This window comes from Oncorhynchus masou, chromosome 20, assembly GCF_036934945.1.
Source record: "Oncorhynchus masou masou isolate Uvic2021 chromosome 20, UVic_Omas_1.1, whole genome shotgun sequence".
Classification (NCBI taxonomy): Eukaryota; Metazoa; Chordata; class Actinopteri; order Salmoniformes; family Salmonidae; genus Oncorhynchus; species Oncorhynchus masou.
In genome coordinates, this window is record NC_088231.1 from 8,914,190 (window position 1) to 8,928,755 (window position 14,566).

The 14,566-nt window shown below is 44.2% G+C and overlaps 1 protein-coding gene across 1 annotated transcript; it reads left to right on the forward strand.

Moving 5' to 3' along the window:
• LOC135506846 (zinc finger protein 768-like) lies at positions 1-13,924 on the forward strand. Its single transcript, XM_064926246.1, has 7 exons — positions 1-506; positions 893-1,023; positions 1,208-1,384; positions 5,115-5,279; positions 9,408-9,519; positions 10,580-10,701; positions 12,824-13,924. Exons 1-7 carry the CDS (start codon positions 224-226, stop codon positions 13,748-13,750), a joined length of 1,917 nt encoding a protein of 638 aa, XP_064782318.1. The 5' UTR covers positions 1-223; the 3' UTR covers positions 13,751-13,924.
• Positions 13,925-14,566: the final 642 nt, after the last annotated feature.

Genomic DNA, 14,566 nt, shown 5'->3' on the forward strand with positions numbered 1-14,566 from the left:
GAAGAAGTGTAAACAGAAGTGACCAAGAACAGTTTCCACTTTAGAGTTTTTGTTGTTATTTAGACGTTTATTAACAGCGTGGAAATCTACATTTGACTAATTTAACTGCATAGCATCACATACTTACCCCAGGTAGTTTTTAATTCGCGTTGGGGACAGGACTTGGTTGATAGATCTGTTATTTAGGTGACTAACGTTAGCTAGCTGCTAACGTTAGCTAACAATGGCTAACTGTATGGTTTTTCACACTCAAATCGCCTCCATTATGGAGGTGTTAGCGAATGCAGCCGTGGCAGAGGTCTGCAAACTCGTAGACGACGACTATGCAGTGTTTCGTTTAGAAATAACTCAAAGCCAGAAAGAAAACAGGACATTGAGGAGGAAACTACAGCTACTGGAAATGAAGGTGGCACGGGAGCGCGCAGAGAGGACAACGCGAGAGCGCGTCCTCGCCAGTCGTCCCAGTAGTGTCAAGATCCTCGACCGATACAGAGGAATGGCAAGAGGTACATTTTTCTGAAGGTCCAGGCTGCGGGGCCTGTCGCCCCGTTCACATCTGCACATGTGTGACTTTAGATGCGTTAACAGCAGGTTAACCAGAATTGGGTCTTGGTCAGTTTCTGTATAGTATGCAATAATTCCACTGATTACTTAACTAACTTGCAGAAAGACACTCATTTTCTAACCAGATTCTTGATCTACTGCATTTCCTATTAATTGAAAACCATATGAAGCATGTAACAGTCAATCCATCTATAAATAGTATATCAAGAACGTATGCTTAGTGTTACCTTACATTCTTAACAATTCTAGTGTCAAAACTGTCAATAGTGCGTTATAGCGTTGACAGTAGTTAACCTAACCACCTCTTTTCCCCCAATCACTCTCTCAGGTGAAGGACATCTCACTGGAGGCCACAGGAGCTTTGTGAAGCCAGCGGGACACAATGCATGGAGAGATGACCAGCCAATCACTGTTGATGAGGGGAGTGGAACCTCAACCCAGCATGTTATCGTGATAGAGGTTAGTGTAATAGTATTACATCAAAATTACAGTACATCAAATGTGGCCAGTTTATTTCAGAAAGGCTCCCCTCAGCTATTCACTTGCTAACATGTACATCCTCATTTATCTGCCTGTGAGACTTCACTATGCTATTGTTATCCTATTCAACTCATGTACCAGTAATAACCTCTTCTTGTGTCAGTCTGCAGATGCAGAGGCTGTAGGTCCTGGGGTCAAGCTGGAGAGGTCTGAAGGAGAGGAGGACCCACGGCACAGCAGAGACATCCAGACTGGAGCGTCTGGAGTGCCCCCTGTAGCCACAGAGGACCCCACCATCACCACCGCTGCGCAGCCCAGAACCCGATACAGCGTCACGGAGGTCAGTGGAACGCCGAACGCCGTCCTCAAGTCAGAGACAGACACAGAGACTTTAACTGTAACACAAATGCTCTTACACACAGGATCTGACCGTAGGTCAGACCCAGAGAGACTGGGGCTTGGGAGACTGGGCTGTCCCCCTGCTCCCGGCTCAGAGTACTTATCGGTATTACACCAGAGCCAGAGGCCTGTTCATTCCCGTGGGGATGGTGATGTTGATGCATTAGACACTGGTGTTGATGATCCATCTTGTTCTTACACTACGGAGATGGACCCTGGCAACATATCCTTGGGTTTAGAGACACAGACTGATCTGTTTAGAGGGGACTGGAACCGGCGCAGTAATAGTGTATACTCTGATGGGTGCCTAGATAAGAAAGGGGAGGTTATAGTCATAGATGAGGTGACTGTGAAAGTGGAGGGTGACGCTCCTCTGACATGGAATGCAGACGAGACTCACTTAGGAGAAGGACACTCACAGGGCAGCACCAATGACTTCTTAGACTACAGGGAAAGCTTAGAGACAAATCTAAATGTCGCAACCCACTCCCCTTTACACAAACTTAGGGATCGCGACCCAGTGTCTATGTCGATTGCTCCTTCCGATTCACATGGCCATGTCCTTTTCGATCAGGTATTGAACTCAAACGACAGGGCTACAGCCCAGGCCCAGGGAGGGGGGGCCACATCAGGCAATAGTAAAGAGAAACGGTTCCTCTGCATGTTCTGTAAGAAAGGCTTCAGCTGCACCCAGAAGTTGGAGATCCACCAGAGGGTCCACACAGGGGAGAAACCATTTAGCTGTACCCAGTGTCACATGTGCTTCGCCCAGGCTGGCAACCTGAAGAGGCACCAAAGGGTCCACACAGGGGAGAAACCCTACAGCTGCCCCCAGTGTGAAAAGAGGTTCTCCCACCAACACCAACTGAAGATGCACCTGAAGGTCCACACGGGTGAGAGGCCGTTTGCCTGTAATCACTGTGGGAAGAGGTTCTCAGAGAGGAGCTACCTCAGGATACACCAAAAGAAAAACCATGCCACCCAATAACATAGAAAGAAACCATTCCACTCGATAGACGTACATGCACAAAGGAAACAACGTGAAGTGGGTCAATTTGTGCAACAGCTAAATGTGAGGCTTAACTTCTCTGCGGTTTTGGTACCGTACGTACCATGTAGCAGCGTGAAGCGAACCCGTGCACATGCACAGATACTCCGTGACTGTGAGAGCAATGTCTTGCATCATGCTCATTGCAATTTCTGCAGTGCTGCTTGTGGCAACCTCATAACGCTGAGTCTTTCTTTAAAGACTAAGATTAATTTTCATTGTTGTCTGCAGATAAGATCCACAGATGCATTTGGAATAATGATAGTAACAGATTTCAGTGTTGAATATTCCTGGGTACAACATTGCATCAACACATGTGATATATAAGGCATATATAAGCCTAATGAGTCTCTTACATAGTGTTTGTACTGCATAGGCTATATGATGTTCACAAATGCCTGTTTCATTACTTCCATTCAACTCCTTCATTTTTCCCCCAAGACACTTTTAATGAGAAAATTAATGCAAAATGAATGCAAGTTCATGCAGATTTCTAGTTGAGACGTGTGTATGTGTGGTTTTCATATGGTGTATTTAAAACTTGTTTATATTTAATAAACACAAAATGGGACTTTTCATTCTAAGACTTTCATTGAGACTCTCTTTAGTATACATCACATGTGATCTCACCCTGTTCTGCATACACCTGACAGCGCTTTAATAACCAATATACACTTACTAAATATACCTACACTACGGCACACTTTCTCCTCTCCTTTGCTCCTGACTGCATGTTCTGCATAGAAATAGAATTAATAGAACGGGCGTCCCCATTCAAGTCAATGATGGCATAATCAAACATGTTGCTTGTTTCAGCAAGGAGCTACAAAGTGTCATTGCCTTGTTAAGAGTCCATGTTACAGCAGAAAGGGACTCAACCACACGAATGCCCGACCGTCCCATCTTCAGTCCGCTGTTCGTTCCACAATGATTGAGAGATAGATATATATATATCTCAATCATTGTGGAACGAACAGGGGACTGAAGATGGGACGGTCGGGCATTCGTGTGGTTGAGTCCCTTATACACACACACACACACACACACTGAACAGAAATATAAACACAACATGTAAAGTGTTGGTCCCATGTTTCATGAGCTGAAATAAAAGATTCCAGAAATGTTCCATATCCACAAAAAGCTTTTTCTCTAAAATGTTGTGCACATCCCTCTTAGTGAGCATTCCTCATTTTTTTTCAAGATAATCCATACACCTGACAGTTGTGTCATATCAAGAAGCTGATGAAACAGCATGATCCTTACACTGGTGAACCTTGTGCTGGGGACAATAAAAGGCCACTCTAAAATATGGAGTTTGGTGACAACACAATGCCACAGATGTCTCAAATTGAGCGAGCATGCAATTGGCATGCTGACTGCAGGAATGTCCACCAGCCCTGTTGCCAGAGAACTGAATGTCAATTTCTCTACCAACGTCTGGGTTTAGAGAATTTGGCAGTACGTCCAACCGGCCTCACAACCGGAGACGACTTGTATGGCGTTGTGTGGGCGAGTGGTGTGCTGATGTCAACGTTGTGAACAGAGTGCCCCATGGTGACGGTGGGGATATGATATGGGCAGGCATACGCTACAGACAACCAAGACAATTGCCTTTAAGCCACATCTTATTTACATCCACCATGATGGGTTTAACAACAATGAAGTAATTCTGTAACTACAGTATAGGACTCATGTAAGTGGGGATGGGTAAATACTCCATGTTGAACGTGTGTTTATTATCCATGTGTACGTACCTGAGGGGTATCCTACGAATCAGGTTTGAGGAGTTAGTGAGGTAACTTTGATCAACTCTGAGTTCAACTCGGGATAACCAGTCACCTTTTAGTCAGGTACATTTCTATGGCAAAGAATCCTTCAGAACTAACCTGCTTCCGGGCAGGCTAACTCAGGGCTAACTCCATTTATCCTGAATGAAGTGTCTGAGCTGCGAGTTGAGAACGAATTCATTCAGATTATCTCCCTCTCGCAAAGACTGCATCATCACCCCTTCATTTGAGTAAGAAGATTTAAATATTTTTATTAAATCAAATGTTTTTTTGCGTGTTAAAAAAAGCATAACATGTTAAAATACCTGTCACATTATTTAGTAATGACAATGCATTTGAAACTTTACAGCACAGTAAAACTTCTGTTTGAAAAACACAATTATTATTATGACATAAAAAATATTTATTGATAGGAGTGGGGAAAAAGACGGCATTAACGACAAGTAATAAAATGACAACGGCACTTCTAAAATCCACATTTCACACAATATCGTGCTGGATTTGCAAGATAACATTTTCCTTCATTTTGATTTTGGCATAAAATCAAAATGTGGCACTGACTTTCCCATGGATTGATGTTTTAGCATTGTCTCAATGAAGAGTTCGGCGTTCGACTAGCCATGAGCGACATTCACGTGCACTTACAAGCCTGCTTAGAGTTAGCGGCGCGCAGATGGATGGATGCGCAATATCCACCGTCGTGGTACTGATGAAGCCTGAGCTGGAATGTGAAGCTGGTTAGCTTTAGAAAACCCTGAGTAGATCTAGCTGGCTTCGTATGATACACCTTGGAGGGAGTATATGTCTGGTTAATCTGCATCACTTGTCTCTTCCAGGATGAGGAGGATCCAGATGTGCTGCTGGTGAAGGTCGAGGGGTATGATGAGGGTCTGGGGAACCCTGAGAGGACCATGGTCATGGAGGACAACCAGACTACACCTCCTCCTGAACCCACAGCGGAACTAGCTGAGCAGCACAGGACCACACACAGTCTCACTGAGGTGAGCCCACTGTAAACTACTGTCTGAATGGTATTAGTTCAGGGCCTGTATCCACAAAGCCTCTCAGAGCAGGAGTGCCGATCTAGGATCAGTTTGAACTTTTAGATCGTAATGAATAAGTTTATGTAGACAGATCCTGGATCAGCACCACTCTGAGACTATTTGTTGAGCCTGTATCCATAAAGTGTCTCTGTGTAGAAAATTGGTCGTAGGTGCTAAGAGACATTTTACTCTTATGGGTAAAAATAAAAGCTATGCATGAAACCTCTCTAGTCATATGAATCCCACCTAGCCGACAAAGATTTAGGACACCTCATGAGATGTCTTAACCAGTTAAGCGTTATCAGCAGGTGTCTTGATAATAGGAAAAGGCAGTCAAGGGTTCCTGCTCCATAGACAGGCAATTGCTTTAGAGTTGTTGATTTTTCTATATGATCAATCCATACATGATCTAGACTTACATGCAACAGTATTTCTTGTGCATTTGACAATGATTTCACGGGGCCTATTTCACATGATATGCCTAAAGATGATTTAATTACCTACATTGTTATTTCAAGTTATCCCTTTGGAGTTTAACATCAAGCTGCTCAAAAATATGCCTGGGCCTTTAATGGAGGGAGCTCTTGTGTTTGATAGTGTCAAATCACTCGAGACTGACACTTTTTTGGACAAAATAAGAATTGAGATGATCAGAGCGCACTTGTATCCCAACTGGAACTTGTCAATATTCTAAAACCAGTGCTTCATTTGAGGAACAGGATCCGGCACCTCTCCGTTTTGGACTGTTTTGTTGCAGAACCTTGAAGAGGAGTGAGACAACATTCCACAAATCAATCAATCAACAACCTGATCAACTGTATGCAAATGAGATGTGTTGCAAAGTTTATTCATCCCAACATATTAAGTAAGAATTATGTCATGACTCTCCTGACAGTGGATTAAAGGACCCATCAGCTAGGAAAATGTTTGAATATAGCCAGACCCCCTCTCTCCCACAGAAGAGTGGAAGGGGGGCTGTGCCAGTCTTGACACCTTAACACTGTGTCGTATATTTAAGCAGGAGGGAACTTTCCCTTTCTGGCTTTCAGTATCCACCAAAGAAAGGCCTTTGTCCACAGAAGAGCTTTGCTGCCAAAAGCTCTAATGGCCAAAGAGTGAACTTTGGAACAATAATCATAAGATAAGAATGGTCGGGGGGAGGGGGGGGGGGTCTAAAGAATAATCATATTGTTTATTATTTTATGATGTCATTAAGGATGGTATAACAAAGTAACAGTAAATCTGAAAGTGTAAGCATTCTGTATCAACTTTACATCTAAATGTTGTATAAAATATACTTGAATACTTGTGAAGATAGCAATGTGATTTTAGCCTTCTAAATGAGAATTATTTTCAAAAAACTTGTGCCCTGTCAGTAAGCACATCCAAGTGAGCACAGACATTGTGTCTGCGTGATGGAACGCCCCCTTTTAACCCGAGGATAAAAGCCTTGGTAACGAAATGTACATTATGCCGGGTTGTTGCTGGCGTGTAAAGTGGTCGGGAGCCTGACCCTGAATAGTCAACCTTGAGACGGACGGTGAGTCGGACGTTACGAATGGTTGAAACTACCAGACCAGACAGCGTGGAGCGGTGGCTACATGGCTGAAAATGGTGAGACCAGAACATTGACGGGTTACTACTGGTGTGTAAAGTGGTCGGGAGCTGAACCCTGAATAATCAACCATTGAGACCAAAAGACGTGAGACCGTGGTCCACATGTTGAAATAGTTAGAAACTCTCAACCTCAACACAAGATGAGAAGATTATCTCCACTACGCGACCAGAAACATTCACAATCTGCAGCTGTGCATGTAAAGGTGGTCCTAGAACTTTGACTAAAGACACAAGGTTGGAAGTAAGAAACCCCATCTCAGACGATCATTGGTACATCTGAAGTATCTGTCCTAACAACCACTCCACTACCAATTAAGCTCTACAAAGGACATTGTGACCTATGGTGGACAAACCAGAGTCTTACATCCCTCGACAACTTCACCATAGGACCCATCGAGTTCAACAGAGATAGACGATGATCAAGGACAGCTATGCATAAATATATTGCATTTCTAATCTGAATGAGCGGAAGTCAGGGTGCTTAGTATTCGTATTTCCGTGAGCATATCTTACAAATGTAACAATGATAGTTGACCCTCCCGTTGACTCTCCCAAATGGTCATGCTTTTGTTAGTCCAATATATAATAATCAATAACCTATATGTGTGTGTTTGTTTATGTACGTGTTATTATTTAGTTAGTAAATAAATAATTAAGCCAATTTGTATATTGCTGATTCATCAATAAGGTTAGGGTTCTTGCAGATATCAAGTAGTATGCGACTGTCACATGTGCTCCTTCTCCGGCCTCTAGGTCACCAGGCTGCTCGTTATGGCGCACACCTGCCACCATCATTATGCGCACCTGCGCATCTTCTGACTCACCTAGACTCCATCAACTCCCTGATTACCTTCCCTATATGTGTCACTCCCTTTGGTTCCTTACCCAGGTGTTTTTGTGTTTCTTGTTTTGTATTTAGTTGCGTTTATTTATTAAAACACTCACTCCCTGAAACTTGCTTCCCGATTCTCAGCGCACTCGTTACATAAAAATGCCTCACCTTAGGGAAGCATCAGGGAGTGTTTTTTGTGTCAGGTGGAATGATGTTGGGTCCGGGAGCCACTACGGGCTCCTCAGCCGGTTCCCGCGACCCAGCCAGCGGCAGGTACCCGCGCATCAGCAGGGGTGACTGGTTCGCTCCTGATCACTGGGATTGTCCCTTGGCTTGGTGTTCTGCGGCTGGAGCCGAACGCGCAGGGGAGGGGGTACCGTCAGGTATGCTTTCTCTCCTGCGCTCTAGGTCGCCATGCTCCTGCATCTCAGCTGGATTGACAGGTTTCCCGTGCCTCAGCAGAGGTGACCGGTCCGCTCCTGATCCCCGGGATCGTCATATTGGTTGGCGTCCTGCGGCAGAAACCACGCATTGGGAAGGGGGTACTGTCACGTGTGCTCCCTCTCCGGCCTCTAGGTCACCAGGCTGCTCGTTATGGCGCACACCTGTCACCATCGTTACGTGGACCTTCAGATTCAACTGTACTCCATCACCTCCCTGATTACCTTCACTATATGTTATTCCCTTTGGTTCCTTACCAAGGTGTTTTTGTTTCTGTTCCAGTGTCATGTCTGTGCATTCTTTGTGTTTCTTATTTTGTATTTAGTTGCGTTTATTTATTAAATCACTCACTCCCTGAACTTGCTTCCCGACTCAGCGCACTCGTTACAGTGACATTCAGAATGAGACTGATGAGGTAATGATTGATAAACTGATATCTTTAGAGTTTAAGTCGGGAGATAGTAACTCGTTAAACATATTTTCCCGTGGTGCCCCAAATTCCTAATGAGTTAATGGTTACATTAATTTAACTGAGTAACAATTAAACAGTTACTTGATTCAATAAATAACAGTCATCACATTAATGATAGTTATGTCACGACAATTAAGAGAAGGCAAAGTGATCGCGTCAGCCGGAAATTATACCAAACATTTTACATTTGCAACATTTGATGTACAGTCACATTCACCGTGGTTTTCTGAAGCTTGCTATAGAGTTCGAAACTGGCGATGCCTCATCACGATTGTTTCAAATGATGGGGAATAACCAATGTCAATAAGCATCATCACTATCTTTCCTTTGCAGTAACTCAAACTGTCGTGATTACAAGCTGAGAAACTTTTCTGAGTTTATTTTACTCCTGGCTCAGAGTTTGTCTGGGCAGTGTCTTAACATCATCCTAAAACCTACTCTGAGATGTTTTCTGTTGTTGTCTTAAAACAGGTTTTAACAGAACTCCTAAGACCTTTTCTGAGATGGTTTGTGGATACGGCCCTGCTCTTGATCAATTTTGTCTTAAGTGTGGGACCATGCCTTTGAATGATCAAACAATTCAAGTGTCAAGTAATCAAATCAACAACCATGTTTACACAATACTCATAACAATCCCTCATTGCCCAATCAGAAAATACCCCATAGCAGGGTGCTCATATCAGATTTCTTGATCCAACATCCTCTCACTCTGTATCTCTTACAGTCAGTAGACATGGAGAATGGGAAGTCTGATCTGCTGTTGGTCAAAGAGGAGACGATAGAGGACGGACCAGAGAGCATTAACCTGCTGAGTGGACTAAAGATGGGGGAGCAAGGTAAGGGAGACATGCAGTTTATTAGGTAAACCACTCCATTCACAAAATGGTTTGCTCCTACAGACAGCGATTCACGTGGCCGTGGCCTGCTATATAAAGGAGGTAGACAGGCACCGAGCCATTCAGTTACGGTATGATTGAACGTTAGAATGGGAAAAATAAGTGACTTAAGTGTGGTATGATTATCAGGCCAGGTGCACCAGTTCCAGTATCTCAGAAACGGCCGGCCACCTGGGCTTGTCATGCACAACATTGTCTAGGGTTTACTGAGAATGTGCGACAAAGAAAAAACATCCAATCAGTGGTAGTCCTGTGGGTGAAAAAAAACGGATTGTCGAGAGAGAACGTCAAGAATCGTGCGAGCTAGAAGGCAAAAAATGCTGCAGCACAATAGTGCTGTGCAGAACGGCATCTCGGAACGCACAACTGTCGGTTCTTGTCATGGATAGGCTATTACAGCAGATTACCACACCAGGTTCCACTCATATCAGCTAAAAACAAGAAAGGGCTCCAGTGGGCATGCGATCACCTACACTGGACAATTGAGGAGTGAAAAAACATTGGCTGGTCCGCCGAATCCCGGTTCCTGTTGCGTCAGGATTTGGCGTAGGCAGCATGAATCCAGGGCCCCATACTGCCTGGTGTCAATTGTACGTCATGGTGGTGTAGTGGGGTAGGGAATGTTTTCCTGGCACGTTAGGTCCCTTGATGCCAATTAAGCAATGTTTGTACGCCACAGTGTATCTGTTCTGGAGGAAAAGGTGGGTCCTACACGGTACTAAATGGGCGTACCTAATAAACTGGCCAGTGTATATCCTACATATAGGAATAGATCTTCAATGGGAATAGTAATGCGCCTTTTTAAAATGTTTTTTTTTTAATATATTGTTTTTCGCCGTTAGTCAGCACCTCCACTCAAAATACGTTTTCTGAGTGTGCTGCAGCTCATGTTTTTTATACTACATAATGTGTGAACTTGACCAGGTAATTGACTCAAACTCCATATGTAGAGTTTTCTCTGCCATGTTTGTAAAGTCTATTTTCTAACCTCTTCCTTCAGGTGGTTGGCTGGAGGCTAACAGAGGAGACTGGCCGACCATCTTGGATTCCCAGACCGGTGCAGCCAAGGGCCCAAGGGACAACATCACTGAGCAGGCCAGGACCAGAGGCGACATAGTGGAGGTCAGTGGATGGGACAGCGTCCTCAACTCTGGGCTGGTGAACAACCCTGTTAACCACAACCAGAAACAGACAGTTGAACACAAAACAACATCCAAACTTAATCTCCATGACAACAGACTGGCTGAGACCAGGGCGAGGCGTAGATTTGGAGGTGTCCGTAAGCGGCAGGAGAGAACAGACACAGACTCTGCTAGCGATGCTCCGTCCTGCTCCTATAGTTGTGATTCAGAGACACTGATGGCACCTCAGGTTAACCCCATAACAGGTGCTGCCTTTAGCCTGCCTTCTATAGGATCTATCAACTGGAACATGGACCCTGTGACAACACAGACACTCCCTGGTCATCCTCCTCACACTCTCCTAATGTTAAACCAGACCTCAGACAATGCCAGTGCCTCAACACTAAATTGCTACACAAGCCCATTGACAAATTACAGTAGTAGAGATGGAATCTGTGGGAAACCCTTCAGTTTCCCCAAACAGGTGGAGATTCACACAGGGGAGAAACCATTTGGCTGCCAACTGTGCCGGGCCAGTTTTTCACACTTGTTCAACCTGAAGAGGCACCAAAGGGTCCACACAGGGGAGAAACCCTTCAATTGCCCCCAGTGTGAGAAGAGGTTCTCCCACCAGCACCAGCTGAAGATGCACCTGAAGGTCCACACGGGAGAGAGGCCATTCGCCTGTACACACTGCGGGAAGAGGTTCTCAGAGAGGAGCTACCTCAGGATACACCAGAAGAAAATGCACACAGCCCATGTGTAGAGTATAGTGACATGTAATGTAGTACTAGTTAGTTTGTAGTTAGTTCTGTTGGTTTAGGATGTAGTAGGAAACTGGATGAGGTGAACTGAGGAAAGAATGATGAGGTGGCAGAGTAGATGATATGGTGATGGTTGGTGGGATGGTGTCTATAAAAATTATTCACTAATGAAAAGTGACAACCTTGTCCTGTTTGATGCTGGTGTTTTATAATGAGATGATAGTGCCTTAATTCAGGTTTATTTGACATGAAGCAATGTGTAAATCTGTACGTATTTAGTTATTTTTGTGTTTTTAATATTTAGTTTATCAACTCCTTTGTTTTTGGTAACATCACGTTTTTTATTGCAAATGTCAAGCACTTTTGAGCCAAGGATTTGCAGATCGACTGACATGTTAACACTTTTAGGCCTAGTCATCTTTTGTTTGAAAAAAATGCATCTGGACACAGTAAAATCCTTTTGGTTTCACCTGGTTGCCAATTCCAGATCCTTTGAGAACATCATTTGAGTCGTCGCCTGAAGTATGAGAGGAATGGGAGACAAAGGAATCCAGCAGTGTTGAGGCAGAGGGTTTCGTAAAGAGGGCGACTGGCTACTATTCTGAACTGTGTGTGGTGCGCTTTCTGGCGCTCAGAGATGCTGAAGCATCAGCCAAGTGGGTGTTACAGAGTGGATGAGGAGGAAGGCTTACCTTTTACGAGATCATCAGCAGACACCATTCTCTGACCAGCTCTCTCTGATCAAGCCATGAACTGACCCTCTACATCTCCGGAGGATGCCGCTTTCAAAGACTTGGCCGCTATTGGTTGACCCGTCATGATATATTGCGTGGTTGTTTTTTTGCTCTTGAAGGGCTTTGAGATTCTATGAAAAGTGCTATAGAAATGTAATACATTATTATTAATGCTGAACCTTTTCCAAAGTATTCTAAAATTAATTCAAAGCGTCAAAGCGATGTGTACCAGATTTACGGAAAAGTAAATATAGTGAAGTTATTCTACTCATCACATGTATTGTTTTGTGCAATAAAGTAATGTACTTAACGTTATGAGTGTATGACCATTTTGTTGAAATTAAATACAAAATTCACTGTATGATTGACTTGGTTATTTTTTTATCATTGCAGGGACTGAGTTTCCCTTATGTCAGTCGAATCAACACATTTGGACATTTAACTTTCTTTTCTTTTTTTTTTTTAACTCCCCAATGGCTCCATATTGTTAGGTGCTTGAATCACAGTGTTAAAGATGGGCTTAATTGTGGTTAACATTTTATAATATCATGTCATGTTTGTGTGTACAGCAAAGAGTTTCTGAAATAAACCTTTATTTGCTCTTCTGTTCAATTTGTGTTTACAGTCTGCAGTCCATGAGGACCTGCTGATATCCGGTGTCGAGAGAGATTGGACCTCAGAAGCGGCTGGTCACAAACCCTGGCCCCAGATCAGAACTCTGGATCAGGAGCCGTCACTCTTCCTTCCCGAGTCAGAACCAGGACCGAATCGTGAGGGGCAGACACTCCACCCCCACCACCACTACACAGGGCACAACCAGTGGACAGGGGGACTGAACAACCTCAGTCCTAGTGGTCATCAGAGAGACAGAGGCTCCAGTCAGGGATCCAGTCTGCAGCCCAGACCCTTCTCTTCACAGTCTCAGTGCAGAGATGAAGCAGGGCCTGAGGCTGATAGAGATAGACCCTCCTGTTCCTATGATACAAACACCATGATGAACAGAGCAGGTCACCCTGGGCTTCAGCCTTCACACAGAGTGGTGGGAGACCCCCCTGGTGTGAGTCTAACAGGAAGTCTGTCTTCTCCTTCAGGATCTTGTTTAATGCCTGGTGACTGGGTTCATAGAAAGCCTGGGACTAGCCTTCCTCAGTTACCTCAGGGTTACCCCGCCAATACAGACAGGGTCAGGATGGGCGTTCACCATGAGAGGTACCTAGACTATAACACAGCACACAATCCCAACAACACCCAAACAATGGCTAGAGGTCAAGGAGGGAGCTCAAAGACCAACCACCTGAGGGTGACTCCTGCTTCTACCTCCTCTGGTGTCATTGGGTCACAACGTGGGAGGCCGAGCGTTAGGACAGACGCTGACAAGCCGTACGCCTGCCCCACGTGTGGGAGGCGCTTTGCTAAGGTGAAATATGTCAAGCAGCACCAGACCGTTCACACCAATGAGAGGCCCTTCAAGTGCAAACTATGTTACAAGAGCTTCTCCCGCCTGAGTAACCTTATCAGACATAGGAGTGTTCACAACGAGGAGAAATCGTAGCAGTGTGGCTTGAGATGTACACAGAGAATATCTGGGAAATATTCTTTGCTGAAATATTAAAGTAGGGCCAGGCTGTATATCATATTTTACCGGTATTGATGCATGGACTGGTTTGGGTTTTTACTTTGTATAATGGTGTTTCAATGTTTGGTTTGATAAACGTGTTAAGCCACTGTTGAGTGCAATGTCCGTTTATAGTTTATTCCGTTTGCTTCTTGAGTTGTCTCCCACACACCAAGCTCTGCATTCGGTGACACTCAAGGAGAGCATTTTTTTTGCTGCTACCACGAGTCACAACCACTTGAGGTGACAGTCTGCGTGGTCAATGCTGCAGCTGCGATGCATTCTATAATTGCACTATTAGTTTGTATCTTACTGATTGCTGTCGTATCTGGGATCTACATCTGTTTATATGAGTTACTATGCTGTTACTAAGCAGTAATGTATTACGGCAGTGTTACGTTACTCCACCTAATAGGAAATGCACATGCGCACTAGGGTGCCGGGAACTGTAGAGCACAAGGGGTTTTGACTAAAGGAAAACTAACTATACTCCAGTCTCCTGCCTTGTAATTTCTCCACAACACAAATATTATAACTGCAAAAAGTTATTTTGTATTTTATTAGCAAGCTGTGGCTAAAATAAATCGTTTTAGCTAATGCTAATCGCTAGCGAAATGTACCTAGTCAGGGCTAACGTAGCTATCTCGCTAATACAGCCTGATACCTGGTGTATGCCTAGGTCAGCATGTTTGTGCAACGGTATATCCTAAATCAGAGTAATATGCAAAGCATAAATATTTTATCTACATCCAA

Bases quoted from the DNA above. Each gene is read 5' to 3' on its own strand.
- LOC135506846 (XM_064926246.1), top strand. From the start codon at position 224: ATGGCTAACTGTATGGTTTTTCACACTCAAATCGCCTCCATTATGGAG. The intron at 507-892 runs GTACATTTTTCT...TCACTCTCTCAG, and splicing joins ATACAGAGGAATGGCAAGAG to GTGAAGGACATCTCACTGGA. The intron at 9,520-10,579 runs GTAAGGGAGACA...CTCTTCCTTCAG, and splicing joins ACTAAAGATGGGGGAGCAAG to GTGGTTGGCTGGAGGCTAAC.